Source organism: Myodes glareolus, chromosome 1 (genome assembly GCF_982192425.1).
Source record: "Myodes glareolus chromosome 1, mMyoGla1.1, whole genome shotgun sequence".
Classification (NCBI taxonomy): Eukaryota; Metazoa; Chordata; class Mammalia; order Rodentia; family Cricetidae; genus Myodes; species Myodes glareolus.
This window is the reverse complement of record NC_142026.1, coordinates 58,001,187-58,015,769: the sequence shown is the minus strand read 5'-3', so window position 1 is coordinate 58,015,769 and position 14,583 is coordinate 58,001,187. Positions and strand designations below refer to the sequence as shown.

The window sequence follows — 14,583 nt, the reverse complement described above, 5'->3', positions numbered from 1 at the left end:
CACTTGCCTAACAATCCCAAGGGCCTGAATTTAATGCCCAGCACTGAAAACAAAAGCCATCCTCTTCTCGTGGTATTGGGGAGGTGACTTCCTGACCAAACTCTGGAATATCAGGCCCCCAAAAGTCTGGTTCTCAGACTGCAAAAACCAAACCAAACAAAATCCTCATTAGCCTCTTAGGGATGCCGAGGGTCAAAACAAAATGAGCTCACACAGAGTGACAACCTTAAGGCCAGCAGCTAGTCTGTAATAAAGCACAGCCTCTGGCTGCTCGCCAATGGCTAACAACCAGATTCCTGAGCTCTGAAGGTTAGGACTAGACTCTGTATGTGAGCAGAATGACTCCCTGGTGAGTCACGGGTTAAGATGCACTTGAGAAGTGACAGGATATGCTTACTGGATGCTAAGAGCATTCCAAGGAGACAGGAAAGCCAGAACTCCGAAAGGAATGTCACACGCCAAATAAAGGGGACTTGAGTTTACAGCCCCAGACACAAGGATGCCTCAGAATTCCAGGGAGGATCATGGCCGGTGAAGGAAGGAGCTGGCATTCTATCATAAAACATTCTATCATAAACTGTGCTACCCAGTAAACCACTGTTGGAGGGGGCAGGATGCAAACATAAAGCCCTTTTAGTCCTACAGCTTGAATTATTCTGTGGGAGGCAAAGGCATGTGGAGGAATTGCAGAGATCCCAAATGAGGGGGAATGTGGTGTGTGTGCGTGTGTGGTTGGGTATGGGTGGGGCTGTTGGAAATAATAATCAGAATATTCATGGGAAAACGAGGCCTGGGTGTTTCCAGGGAAACCAAACGAGGGACAGAGCTCCTACATCCCAACTTGATCTGCCCTGGTGTCAGCATGGAAAGGACCCGGGGGTTATGGTACCTGGAAGAACCCCATCAAGGAGAGATGGTAGAGAACAGAGAAGGTGGTGCTGATGGGGAGGTGTCTGGATGATTGATGGGCAGACAGACAGCTGGGAGGAGGGGCGGGCAAATGGTGGGTGGACACGGAGAGGTAGATACCGGAGGTATTCGGATGGAAGAGTGGAATAGAATTGGAGGTAGGATGATGAATGAAATTGGATGGAAGGAAGGAGAACAGGATAAAAATCAATGGGTAAGATACTAGCTAGGAAAATGAACACATCACAGGGGCAGAGGGAATGATTTCAAAGGGTCTACCCAGAGAAGAGTTTTTGCCCCTGTAGCCCAGGTTGTCCCCCAAACTCCTGGGCTCATGAGGTTCTCATTTCAGCTTTCCAAGCAGCTGTGACCAGAGGTGGGCACCATCATGCATGCCCAGTCTGAGCAGGACTGGCTTTCTTGGAGAATTACTGAATAATTGTAAATGCCTCAAAACTACAACCCAGGTTCTAACAGTTTCTAATGATTCCCGAAGATCTTGAGGCTCCCCATTTTTGTCTTTTGTTCTTGGGTTCTTTCTGAGACAAGGTCTAATGTTGCTCAGGCTGGCTTTGAACTTACTATGTAGTCAAGAATAGCCACAAATATCTGGCCCTTCCTCTCCACGGATTACAGGTATCCACTAGCATACCCAGTTTAGGTAGTGCTGGGAACTGAAATTAGGGCTCTGCGTTCTAAGCAAGCACTCTACCAATTGAGCTACATGCCCACCCTGAGATACCCCAAATGTTCTTAAAGAGTTTTCACACTTGGGCCACATCAGCCCTTCCCATTTATCATGTTTTACATCTCCCACTACCTCAAGAATGGCAAAACACACAGCATTTCATAAAGTTAATTAACAAAATAACCGTGACCTCAGAAGGGCCGGCCATCTATGAACACAGATCCCAGGGCCTGGAAAGCTGCAGCCATGTCCAGACCCGTGTCCTGACTCTGGATGGGAAAGTTCTTGAAGCTTAGGAAGCCCAATGTCCAGGCTTACATATGAGAAGGGGCATCAGGAGCCCCCTGGGCCTTGGGAAGGCCCACAGGCTCCCGGGTGGGGGGCTGCCAGGAGAGCAGGGTGGTTCAGCCGAACCTGGGCTTTGGCTGGCCGTAGCCGCCCACCACCACCTACCTGGATACTAACTGTGGTGGCGTAGCTGAGCCTCCTGGCTGGAGGGGCTGGGGGCTGGGGCTGAGGTGGTGGTGAAGGTGCCCGTGATGTGGGGGCAGAGGAGGACCAGTGACCCTGGGAGGCTACCAGGCTGTCTCCACCAGGTCCCTGACGCCGAGCCAGGCTCTGGCTGATATATGAAGCTGCCAGGTACCTTGAGAGGGCAGCTGCACTGGGGCCCAGGAGCTGGCGAGTGGAGAGTGAGGGGCTTTGCAGTGGGGTTGAGTCTGAAGACTCTGACTTGACAACAGGAGAGACCAAATGGCCTCTTGGTTTGGATAACTCCACGGTGGTGGGAATCGGGGTGGTTACTAGGCCTTGAAGGTCCTGAGAGCATCCTTGTTCGGTAAAATGTGTGGCCCCTGAAACATGGCCATCTGTGGGGTTCTGCTGGCCCAGTGGAGAAGGTGAGAGTCCAGAAGGTGGTATGTCTGTGAGGCTGGACTCTGGACCCCGAGAATCTGGAGCTCCCTCCTGCTTGGGGAACAATTGGGGAGCTTCTGCCCTGATGTCTGCGAGGACTTGGGGCTGGGACATGGGTATGGTAGTTGGCATCTCAGTGTCTTGGGACAAAGGCGGCAGAGGGCTGCATGGGATGCAGCAGTCCGGATGACCTCCCTGTGTAGGGAGAGGTAAGGCGCCAGGACCCTCGAAGTCTGGGAGGTCAGGTGACAATGGCCGGGAGATGGTGACTGGGATCTGATGGTCAGGGCTGCTTGTGTATATTGGTAAAGGGCTGACAGCTTGGCCCCCGACGGCAACTGGGCCCTGATCAATGCTGACCTCTCTCTGCTCACTTCCTGGGGCACTGTTTGACTGTTGGCTGTCTTCGTGACCCTCTTGCTTGGGCAAGAGGGGGGTGGTTAAAATCACGACGCTAGCACAAGCTCCCTGGTTAGGCAATGCCATAGTGGTTTGCATTTGGAGTTCAGTGTGACACTCTTGCCCAGGAAGGCAGGTACTGGTGGACGGCACCTGGATTTCCATATAGTCTCTATGATCCATTGAAGGAGCGGCAGCTGGAACTTGACTCTGATCAGGCAAAGCGGAGGCAGCTGGTACCTGGACATCTGGAGAATCTTCTTGCTTGGGCAAAGGGGATATGGATGGAACCTGGATGCTCTCAAAGTCGCTTTGCCCAGGTAAAGGAACAGGTGGAATGCAGCTGCCTAGATGGTCTTGCCTGGGCAAATCCGAAACATTTAGACTCTGGCCATTCAGGTGAACTCCTTGCTCAGACAAAGGTGTGGCAGCTTGAACGAGAGCAGCAGGGCCCAGAGGGACAGACTCCTGGGCACAGTTCAGTGGGAAGGCCAGTTCACACACAAGCACATGTCCAAAAGCAGGCAGGGGCCCTGTATACAAAGAAAAGAGGATCAGGGGCTAAGGATGCAGCTCAGCTGGAGAACCGTTGCCTAGAATCCCCAAAGAGGGACTGGGGGTGTGGCTCAGTGGTGGAGGCCCTGCCTAGAATCTCCCCAATGAGGGACTGGGGTGTGGCTCAGTGGTGGAGGCCCTGCCTAGAATCCCCCCAATGAGGGGCTGGGGGTGTGGCTCAGTGGTAGAGCCCCTGCCTAGAATCCCCCCCAATAAGGGACTGGGGGTGTGGCTCAGTGGTAGAGCCCTTGCCTAGAATCCCCCAGTGAGGGGCTGGGGTGTGGCTCAGTGGTAGAGCCCTTGCCTAGAATCCCTCAGTGAGGGGCTGGGGTGTGGCTCAGTGGTGGAGCCCTTGCCTAGAATCCCCCAGTGAGTGGCTGGGAGAGTTGCCCAGTGGTAGAGGCCCCAGGCCCTAGCACCACATAGGAAAACATTTAAGTCACCTGGCTCAGCCTCCTCCTCGGGTGGGCAGGGGGATGGCTGGGGTTGGGCCAGGACTCGAGGTCGGCGGCGGGGTGCATTGGTGGATGCCCTCGTCTCGGCTCGCTGCATCTGCTGAATCCGCTCACTGTAGAGCCGAGCCAGCTCTCGCACCCTGGACGCTGAGCGATCGGAATGTGGCATTCCTGCCTTCCCGCTAGTGCTGCCTCCACTGAGATCAGAGTCCTCCAGGATCAGCAGAGGTTCTGGGAAGCCAGGCCGGGCCAGCTGCCCCTGCTCCAGCGCTTGCCAGGCGCTTCGGATTTCTGAACAAGAGCGATATTCCAGTTCCTCCGGGAATCCTTGGACTTGGGTGCCACCCTGGGTCTGCACAGCTGGAAACAACATGCCTTCTGCGTCTTCCTCCTGCCCCTCTCCGCTTTCTGAGGGTGGCTCGCCCAGTCTTCCCGGACTGCTCTCAGTCGACAGTTCCCTCCTGGTGGCTAGAGGCTGGGCAGACTCCTGCAGGGGTCCAGGGAGCCAGGAGCCACAAGGGAAGGAGGGGGTGCTGGCCAAGCTGGGGATGTCAGGGACACTGGACATGGGTGAAAGGCACGGCATCTCAAAAACACCAGGGATGTCAGAGAGGCTTGGAAGGCAGGGAACCTCGGGAATTTCTGGAAGGCTGGGCGTGTCGTTGGGAATCTTGGTAAGGCTGGGTATGCAGGGAATTTCAGCTGGACTGGAACCTTCCAGCCCCTCTAAGACATGGAGTGGAGATGGCTCCCGTTCATCTGCCTCCAGCTCTTCCTCCTCCTCTTCTGAAGACTCTCGGCTGGGCAAGGCTTGGAACGGGAGGGGTTCGCTTTCAACTGGCACCCTGGAGTCTCTGGGGAAGTTGGGAATGTCGTGGGTGGCTGGCTGTAGTGGGCACACAAAGAAAGTCAAGACATCAGGGGGATGGGGTGGTGGGCTGCCCTGGGCTGTGTTCTCTGCTGCCCAAGGCCAGCGCTTCAGGGCTGCTATGATGGCGGCTGCAGCTCACCCCTGGGTCCCTGAGGCCTCTCTGGTTAAGCAACTCTAGAATTTCCTCAGTGATGGAGGTTCCCGATGGTTCCAATGTGGGAGGTCCAGCATCCTCCAGGTCTTCAGGGGGACCAGAAACAGACATGGGTGGCTGCAACTCAGGTGGGGGATGGAGCTCCCCTTCACTGCCAGCATGCTGTAAGGAGGAGAGGGGTGCAAAGCAAGGGCCAAGACTGCTCTGTTCCCCAAATTCCCAGTCCCTCCTCTTATACATGGGGGAAGTCAAGGATCCTGACCCTCACCTTCTTATTCTACCTTTGAACAGGGCCTTATGTGGCCCAGGCTGGCCTTGAGTTTCTAGTTCTCCTGCCTTCCCACCACAGGCAGTTTGGGCTTCACCACCCCATCCCTCTTTTGTTTTTTGGTTTTTCAAGACAGGGTTTCTCTGTAGCTTTAGAGCCTGTCCTGGCACTCACTCTGTAGACCAGGCTAGCCTCGAACTCAGAGATCCGCCTGCCTCTGACTCCCAAGTGCTGGGATTAAAGGCGTGCACTATCACCGCCCAGCTGTTATCACCCCCTTTTTGAAATGAAGTATAGAGGATGGAACTCAGGGACTCATGCATACCAGAAACTTGACCAATGAGTATTATTCTCCCAAAATGAGCCCCCCTTTTTTGAGAGATAGGGTCTCACTGTGTAGCCTGAACTGATCTAAAACTCAATATGTAGACTAAGCTAGCCTTGACCTCACAGACGTCTGCCTGCCTTTGCCTCCTGCTGGGATTAAAGATGTGTGGAACATCATACCTGACCTGCTAGCCATTTTTTATTTTGAGACAGATAACTTGCCCATACTGGCTCAAACTTTTGATCCTCTTCAGTTTCCAGTGTAGCCTGAATTGTAGTCATTTGCCAGAACACCTGGCTGAAGGCTCTCGCCCCCTCCCTGAGTCTCGCGGAGTCCAGGCTAGACTAGAACTTTTGCCTATAGTCAAGGATGACCTTGAACTCCTGACCCTCCTGCCTCAATCTCCCCTTAAGCTGGGATTTCAGCTTGTGCCATCACATCTAATTTTATGTGCTGCTAAGGGCTCAAACCTAGAGCACGCTGGGTAAGCACAGAACCAATGTAGCTGTGTCCCCAGGTCTTTAATCTGTGCTTATTCTGACTCAGGGCATTTCTCATTTCTTACCTTGACTTGAGGCTTCTCTGGGGATGGAGAAATAAAAAAACAGAAAAGAGACACAGAAGTAGATTATTCCCTGTAACTGACCAGCTGACCCCTCCTCCCTCTCCAACTACCCCAAGGCATCCCTGGAGAGAAGCAAGGACAGACTCACAGACAGACAACCAGTCACTAACCGTTCTGGGGAAGAATGACATAAGATTCCTTTGCTGGCTCTGGGGGAGGGACACAGGGTATCAGGAGGCCAGGCCCTTGGGTCCCTGGGTCCCCTTGAAGGGGTGAGTACTCACCAGACTTCCTGCGGCCACGACGACTGCCGGAGAGTCCTGGAGACGGAGCTGTGGGACAGATGGTCAGAGTCCATGTCAGCCCAGCCCTTCAGCCTTGGGGCCCGGGGACCCAAAACAACATTCCATCTGTTACCTGGGTTTCTTCTGCCAGGGGTGAAACTTCGAGCGTCCCGAGGGCGGGGAGAGTCCAGTGGGGACTTTGGGGGCTCTGGGATAGATCTGCTTTTTGGAGCACCTGCGGAGGAGAGGTGAAGGACTGTCTACCTTCTCGGAAGCATCTCCTCTTTTAGGACCACATAGGACCACAGCCCAGGCCCCTGGACTCACAGTGCAGGCTGTTCTCCAAAAGAACTTGCTTTGCCTGAAAGACAGGGAGACGGGTGTTTGAGAGGAGGGGTCCGGAGAGCAGGCCCTGAGCACAACCATTCCCAGGAATGAACAACTGCTTCTAACACTAGGTCGACAACAGGGTACCCCTACTGCCTGCTGTTGTTGGCACTATTCCTCCAGGCGAGGAAATCCAAAGCCAGGGATCTTGTTGCCCAAGATCACAAAGCAAGAGTATGCTGCATCCCAAAGTCAGAAAGCCTAACTCTGCAGGGTTAGCCATCAAGGTGGCAAGCGTCCCCCACCCACATTATTCGGGTCTGCCATGGAGACTGGGTCCTATGCCACTTGTTATGGCAGGTCCATACCTTGGCAGGGATGGAAGCCGGGTGATTCTCAAAGAAGAGGCGCTGGAGACAATGGATCCACAGCCGTTTCTCTTCTTGGTTCTTGGCCTGGGGGTAAGGTAGGTGGAGGTCAGGGATCTGGGCTCTGAGCTACAGCAGGGGTAGGTGTTGGCCCAGCCCACCTTCTGCGTACCTGGAGCAGGTGTCTGTGTTTGGGGATGGTCAGATCCGACACCTTAAATCCTAAGGGGTCCCGAGGCGTCTCAGTGACACTCAGGTTACAGCACTGAAGGAGAAACAGAGTTGGTGAGGTGCCAAGACCCTCCTGGCATTAGATACCAGGGTTCTAATATCCTAGAAAGCAGCGCCTCATGGGCTGTTTTGCCTCTCACCCCAACAGGCTGGACGCCCCTTACTCCCTTACCAGACTCCCTTCTACCTTCCTGAAGACACCCTCTGAACTTACTCCCACATTTTAAAACATTGGAGTCTCACTATGTAGCTCAAACTGGTTTTGTTTTTCGAGTCAGGGTTTCTCTGTAGCTTTGGAGTCTGTCCTGGAACTAGCTCTTGTAGACCAGGCTGGCCTCAAGCTGGCAAAGATCTACCTGCCTCCTCCTCCCAAGGGCTGGGATTAAAGATGTGCACCACCACCGCCCAGCTAGTTCCCCCTGTTTTTTAATTCAAGGAAAATGCTGGCTGGACATGATGGCACACACCTGTAATCATAGCACTTGGCAGCCTGAGGCTGGAGAATTAAAGCAAGTGTGAAGTCAGCAAGGCATGCATAGTAAGCTCCAGGCAGCGAGACTATAAAGACTGGAGAGAAGGCGCAGTGGGGCAGAAGTGTTTGTGTTCCAGCCTTAAGATCTGAGATCAATCCCCAGGACATAACATAACTGAATTATAAGAGCTGTCCTCTTGTTTGTTTTCTCTCTCTCTCTCTCTCTCTCTCTCTCTCTCTCTCTCTCTCTCTCTCACACACACACACACACACACACACACACACACACAAAGTAAAAACAAATAAAACATGGGCCACTGCCACATGGTTCAATCTGCCCTTCATTCTGGACGTCGGATTCCCTGCTTTTGCTTTCTTCTCAACTAAAAATCCTTTTGTTGTTTATCCCAGCACTGGAGAGGCAGAGACAAGCAGGTTTTTGTGAGTTTGAGGCCACCTAAAGCTACTTAGTGAGACATTAGAGAGACTGTGTTTCAAAAACAAACTATATGTCTGAGGGGGTGTGCCACGTGCATGTGAGCCCCTGGGCCTGTGGAAGCCAGAGTTAGGCTCCTCCGTCGCTGGAGGTCAGGTGGTTTGGAGCAGCCTGCTGTGAATGCTGGGATCAAATCTGGATCCTTTGTAAGAGCTATCGCTCCAACCCTTCCACTTTCGTTTATTTTACATTTAATAGTGGGGGGCGGGGGTACACACCACCAAGGGCCCCTGGAGGTCAGAGGACAGCTCTGTGGTATCTTTACTCCGAGCCATGTGGCCACCTGCTATGCTCACTGTTGCTTTTTTTAACTTCTGGTTTTGAGACAGGGTCTCGTTCACCCAATAGTCCCAGCTAGCCTAGAACTGACACAGATCACTGTGCCTGTGCTGGGACCTGCTTTTGAAATAGGATCTCACTGTGCAGCCTACACTGGCCTTGGGCCCACTTACAAGTCTGGCTGGCCTCAAACTTGCAGCAACCTTGCTTCAGTTCCCCAAGTGCTCAGTTTTCAGGTGTGAGCTACCACATCCAGCTTTTAGCCTTTTTTCCCCTCCCCCTTTGCCTTATTTATTTATTTATTATTTTTCCATTCAAAATTTTCACTTCCTCCCCTCCTCCCATTCCCCCTTCAGTTTTATTGAGACAGGGTTTCTTTGTGTAGCCTTGGCTGGTCTTGAACTCAGAGATCCACCTGTCTTTGCCTCCTGGGATTAAAGGCATGTGCCACCACCACCTGGCCTAGCCTTTACTTTTTGATACAGAATTTCATCAAGTTTCCCAGACTGGTCTAGAGCCTTCTCTGTAGCTCAGGCTAGCCTTTAACTTTTGATCTTCCTGTCTCAGTTTCCCCAGTAACTGGAATCATAAGTCTAATGCCACTGGGCCCAGCTAAATACGTCCGTGGAAGCCTGGCTGTCCCCTACAGGGTATTCAGGTGAAGATATACTGAAGGTATTTTAGTTGTGTCTGCAACGGACCCCACCCCATACTCACAAAAATGTGGCCCTTGTAGGTGTATTCAGGCCCCCGCCGTTTGGCCACAAGCAGCATCCGGGAGAACAGGAAGAGCAGGCGTTCACCCCCTCGCAGCCGAGGGCCTCCCCCGCCGCCTCCACGGAAGGTGCCTTCCAGCACCAGTTCTCCAAAGGCACTGAGCTCGGGGCCAGTCCAGCCACCTAGTCGCCGCTGCACTTCCTGCCAGGACCACACCAGGCACAGAGACAGGCCCGGGTTGGCGGCGCACACATATGGGACAAAACAAAGGTGTTAGTGACAGGGATGCCGCCAAGACTGTCCCCCAGCTCTGTCCCCAGCCAAGTTGGCCCAGCCCACCCTGGGGCCACCTGAAGGCGTGCTGCATGCTCTTGCTTGCGCTTCATGTCGTTGATGTACCAGGCCACTGCGGTCATGGACACAATAGCTTCTTCTACCATCTCTCGCCCTCCGGTGTCTGGGCCCTCTGCCCAGTGTTTGCCCAGTTCCTGCCAGTCATCCATCAGAGTGAGGGGAAAAGAGAAAGAAAGATGAGAATGACAGGAAGCAGAGCAACATGTAAGGGGAGGGGCTGACCACACAAAGTCCAGGGAACCACGACGGCTGCTGGACCCAATCATGCCCATCTCCATAAGCCAGGTGCCAGGGGCCACAGCTGACCTGCAGCAACAGATGGTACTTCAGGATGCGCTGAACAGGCTTCAGCAAGAAGCTCTGCAGAGGCAGGGAGTGACGGAGCTGGGCCTGACGTTCCTGCAGCCACAGAGTGGCTGGCGGAGACAGCGACAACTCTCGGAGCAGGGCCAGGGAGCTGGAGGCACAGGACGAATCAGTGGCGGCTGGTGCTCCAGAAGGCAGGGCTGGGAGGGGTGGGCGTGTGGCCAGGGCTCAAGGGGTCTTCAGGTCAGGGCAGTTAAGAGGTCAGTGACTATTGAGGTCTGGCAGGGGCTGCACCTGGGCTCTGGGTGGGTTAGAGGGTAGAGGCTGGCACACTGGCTCATGGGCATGGCCTGGGCCAAGCAGGGACTCCCTCTGCCTCACCTCGGGTAGTTCATGCAGTACAATGTGTAGATGTCAAAATCCTCGCTCTGTGGGGACACGGGAGTCAGCATCACCGATCTTCCCATGGCCCCCGGGAAGCTTAGCCAGCCCAACTGTCCCCTCGCCTCAGGCGCTGGCTCATGCTCACCCTTTGCACAAAGCACTCGGCGATGCCCCCAGCACTGTTGCTGCTCTCCAAGTCCTCCAGCAGCTCACTGCGGGGGGAGGGGAAAAGTAAAGAACCGCCTGCCTCCTTGTCCCATGGCAAGACTTAGGAGTTCAAGAGACGGATGGGAAGGAGCCTAAGTAATGTGGGCTACAGGAGACGCCTGCCCCACTCATTCTGTCTCTGCATGGCTTCATAGTCTTCATCCTGATAACCCTGTCACAGCTGGCATGTAGCAACGTAAGGAGTGACAGCACAGCCCTGGGAAAGAGGGTGCTGGGAATTCCCAAACAGATGATCTTAAAATTTGATTGTAAGCCAAGGAATCGTGGCACTAGACCGTCTCTTCAGTCACTTGGGAAGCAAGGAAGAAGGACCAAGAGTTCAAGGCCAGCCAGGCACTGGTGGCGCAAGCCTTTAATCCTAGTACTTGGAGCTCTGGGAGTTCGAGGCCAATCTGGTCTACAGAGCAAGTTCCAGGACAGCTATGGCTGTTACACAGAGAAATGTTATCTCAAAAAACAAAAAGAGAAGAAAGAGAAAAAAGAGTTTAAGGTTGGTATGGACTACTTAGTTAGACTCGTGTCTCAAAACAAAACAACAAACGAACAAACAAACAAAGAGAGGGCGAGAAAAGCTGAAGACACAGCTCAGCAATACAGAGCTTGCCCAGGATGTCCAAGGTCCAGGGTTCAATCTTCAGTTTTTAAGTTAAAAAAAAAAAAAAACACAACAAAAGACTCTGTTACTCTGCTACAAGACAGGCACACCTATAATCTCATCCCCAGGAGACCGAGACAATTTTGAGGACAACTCAAACCACACCAGGAGACCCTATTTGAAAAAAAAAAACAAAAACGCAAAAAAACACCCAGGACTAGATGGGAGTGGCGGTGCATGCCTATAATTCCGGCACTTGGGAGGTAGGGGCAGGGAAATGAGTTAAGGTTGTCCTCAGTTACACAGTAAGTTCCAAGCCAACCTAATTACAGGAGACCCTGTTGGTCTCAAGTAATAAAACAAACCACCAAACCTTTCCCTGTGATGCTGACATGTTACTCTCAAGCCCCAGTGTCCTTTCACGAGGGTGAGCAGCCAACTGGGTTTGGTCAGGGCTGAAGGTGCCCCATGCCCAGGGAATCGCAGTGCTAAATATGGGAAAATTCTAGGCACCCAGGCCCCACATGACCTGAGATCCCAACTAACAAATGGCACCTTTGTGGTTCCCTGTCTTTCCCACCTTCAGTCCTCAACTGTCCCCATCAACCTTACTGCTCAGTGGCACCACACCTCACATGCCAGCCTACACAGGGCCACTATGAGGCACTCAGGTTAATGTTAGGACACAGCCCCTCCCCTGCCACAGCAGCCAGTTCCCTTGTGGTCCCCACCCCTGTCCCTGACCTGCTAAACTCATAGATGTCCTCGATGTTGGCAAACAGCGTGCCCACCTGCTCCATGCTCAGCCCCAGGGCCCTGCCGTCCATCAGGGGACCCAGGTAGTCCTGTGGGGATGAGAGGGGTTACAGAGGCCAAGGGCTTGGCCTGGGTCCTCAGTATCTTCAGGTGCCCGCCCACCTCACCTCCACAATGCTGCGAAGGTCCCGGACATATGCCCGTTCTGTCTCCACGATCTCCTTGGCCACTCGCTCCAGCCTTGAGGGTTTCACCGAGTCCTGGATTCCCACGGGCAACAGGTGCAGACGTATGGGGGGCTCTGGCAAGGGCTCTGGCCTGGAGGCTGAGCAGGTTGGTGATGGGTCCCCCTCAGAGCCCACAGTGCTCAGGGAGGTGGAGCTGCCGGAACCCCTCGGGGAAGCCATGGTGGGGGCTGCCGGGGCTGCTAAGGTAGGGAGCAAGCAGTCAGGTCACGTTTCTATGGCCCCCACACTCCCTCACACTCAGCTGACAGTTCCCATAGGTCTCTGCTCCACTGTTCTAATTTGTCCAGTTTGATCCTGTACCTACCAAGAGTCCTTCCCCTCTGGGCCTTGGGCCTCCATTGCTTTAATTCACCTCCTCCATCAACTACAGTTATTGATTACGAGTCTGTCCCATTGACCTTGCCACTCCCACAAGCACAGCCCCCTTTATGTTCAAATTCCTCAGATCCACAGGGCCCCATTCAATGCAGCTATGGCTGGTTCCTTCACCCAGTTCCCTTTCCACGACACATCTCTTTACAGCCCCACCCCTTCACACTCAACTTTGTCCAATTACTTCAAGGTGCAGCCTTGGGCCCCTGCACATACTATTTAGTCCCTGCATGCAGAAGAACACTTCTTTGTGTCCAGCTCCTTTCTCTTGAATTCTCAGCTTATCCGTCTCCTCCGTGGCAACAGGGCTGCGCTGCGCTGTCCTGTCTTGGTCACGGTTGTTGGCAGCACTGCTCAGTCACTGAGGGATGCTCAGTGTCCTGAAGGAACGGACAAATGCCCACAGGCTCCACCTGTTGGGACTGCTCACCTGTCGGAGTATCGTTCACAGCTGCGCAGTCGCAAGCTTCACCTTGGTGGCCACACCCGAGCCTAAGGCTGGGTTTGGACGGACTGTGTCTCCGGGCTCCCTCGGGCATGGCTGAGTGGCACAACTCGGACCTACAAAGAGACCACACTTCTTGGGAACTGGATTTCACAGGCCTTGCTGCCGCTCCAAGTCACTGATAAGGTGCGGAAAGTTGATATAAAACCAAAGGAAGGGCACCACGGAGTGACTATTAGAGACACAAAGTGACAGAAAGAAGGGGCCGAGAAAACAAGCTAAAGACCGAAAGGTTGAGACAAAGAGCGAAGACAGCAAAAGTGCCCGAGTCTGCAAGTCCCATCTGTCTGGGCGCCCCCCCTCCCCAGGCGCCCCCCCTCCCCCGGGCTCAGGGATCCTGGGAACTCTCAGGCTTAGGCTGAAGCTGAGGGCGAGGGGCAGGGCTGGGAAAAACCGTGGGCGGGAGAGGCCGCGGGGTCCCAGGGGAGGGCGGAGGCTGGGGGACCGGATGCCAGGGTCCTGCAGACGGCTCCCTACCCCGCCCAGGACTGTGCGCTGGCCCCGGGCCCTCTACCCAGCTCCAACTGGTCCCTCGGCACCCCGACCGCCGTCCCCACCGTCCGTGCCCGAGCGTCCCCTGTGCGGTCCCAGCCCCCGATTCCCGCCGGCGCCTCCGCTACCCCCCACCGGCACGCCCCCTCATTGTTCCGCCTCGGCGCCGCCCCCCTCCCCCAGCTCCGGGCCCCTCGCTTCCCCTCACCTCCCGGGGAGCTGCGGGCCCCAGGGTCGGGAGTCCGGCGCGTCTGGACCGTAACGCGCGGTCCCTGAGGAGGCTCACATCCCGGACTCAGGGTCGTGAACTTGGGGGTCTCAGACTCCAGAATCCGGGGAGAGTTGGGATCCAGAGTCCGAAGTCTCGGTGTTCTAAGTGGAAGATGCTGCAACCCTCCACTCGAGTCTCAGACGGGGGCGCTGGGTACACAAATTCCTGAGTCTTCTAGGTAGGGCTGTGTATGGTAGGGGGCCCGGGATTCCGGAGTTTAGGGGCAGGGATGAAGTCACCTCCGGAGGGAGCGCAAGGACTCGCAAACTCCTCCGTCTCTTGGAAGTGATGGATGCTGCAGCCCTAAGTCGAGGAGCGAGGTCCGGTCCCCAAGTGGCTCCAGGAGGCGGTCTTGGACTCAAGAGTTAGAGCCCCAGGTGCGGGGGGGATGCGCGGCCACGGATCCTACGGTCTTCAGCCTGGTGCAGGGACGGGCCTCTAGCCTCAGAGCTGACGTCCGGGACCCGTGGCTCCTTCAAGAGGAGGCGCTGGGCATCAGAGGTCCCGGCGCGGGAGTCTGGACTTGCGAGTCTCTTAAAGACCGGGATAGAGATCCCGGACGCCCGGGTCCGACACTCTGTCAGTCTTGGGCTCCCCGATAGTTGCCCCGGGGCTCCGGGGGCGGCGGCGGCGCCGCATCTGGGGCGGGGAGAATCAGGTCCCAGATGTGGGGCGGGGGGCGGCCGCCCGAGGCTTCCCCTCCCCCTTGCCGCCGCTCGGGCTCACATCCTGTTCCCGCCCGCTGGGGGGAGGGGCTGCCTTCCGGCACGCCCTCCCTCAAAGGGTTAAAG

At 55.0% G+C, this 14,583-nt stretch overlaps 1 protein-coding gene across 1 annotated transcript; it reads right to left on the bottom strand.

The window, feature by feature from the left end:
• Window positions 1-1,749: 1,749 nt before the first annotated feature.
• On the bottom strand, window positions 1,750-14,528 carry Plekhg2 (pleckstrin homology and RhoGEF domain containing G2). Its single transcript, XM_048440128.3, is given in 20 exon segments — window positions 1,750-1,977; window positions 1,979-3,444; window positions 3,910-4,807; window positions 4,932-5,108; window positions 6,108-6,124; window positions 6,278-6,316; window positions 6,392-6,439; window positions 6,525-6,626; window positions 6,719-6,752; window positions 7,087-7,173; window positions 7,259-7,351; window positions 9,282-9,482; window positions 9,632-9,769; window positions 9,942-10,092; window positions 10,323-10,369; window positions 10,471-10,537; window positions 11,893-11,993; window positions 12,072-12,328; window positions 12,955-13,085; window positions 13,730-14,528. Coding segments are annotated over 19 exon segments (4,098 nt in total). The 5' UTR covers window positions 13,064-13,085; window positions 13,730-14,528; the 3' UTR covers window positions 1,750-1,911.
• Window positions 14,529-14,583: the final 55 nt, after the last annotated feature.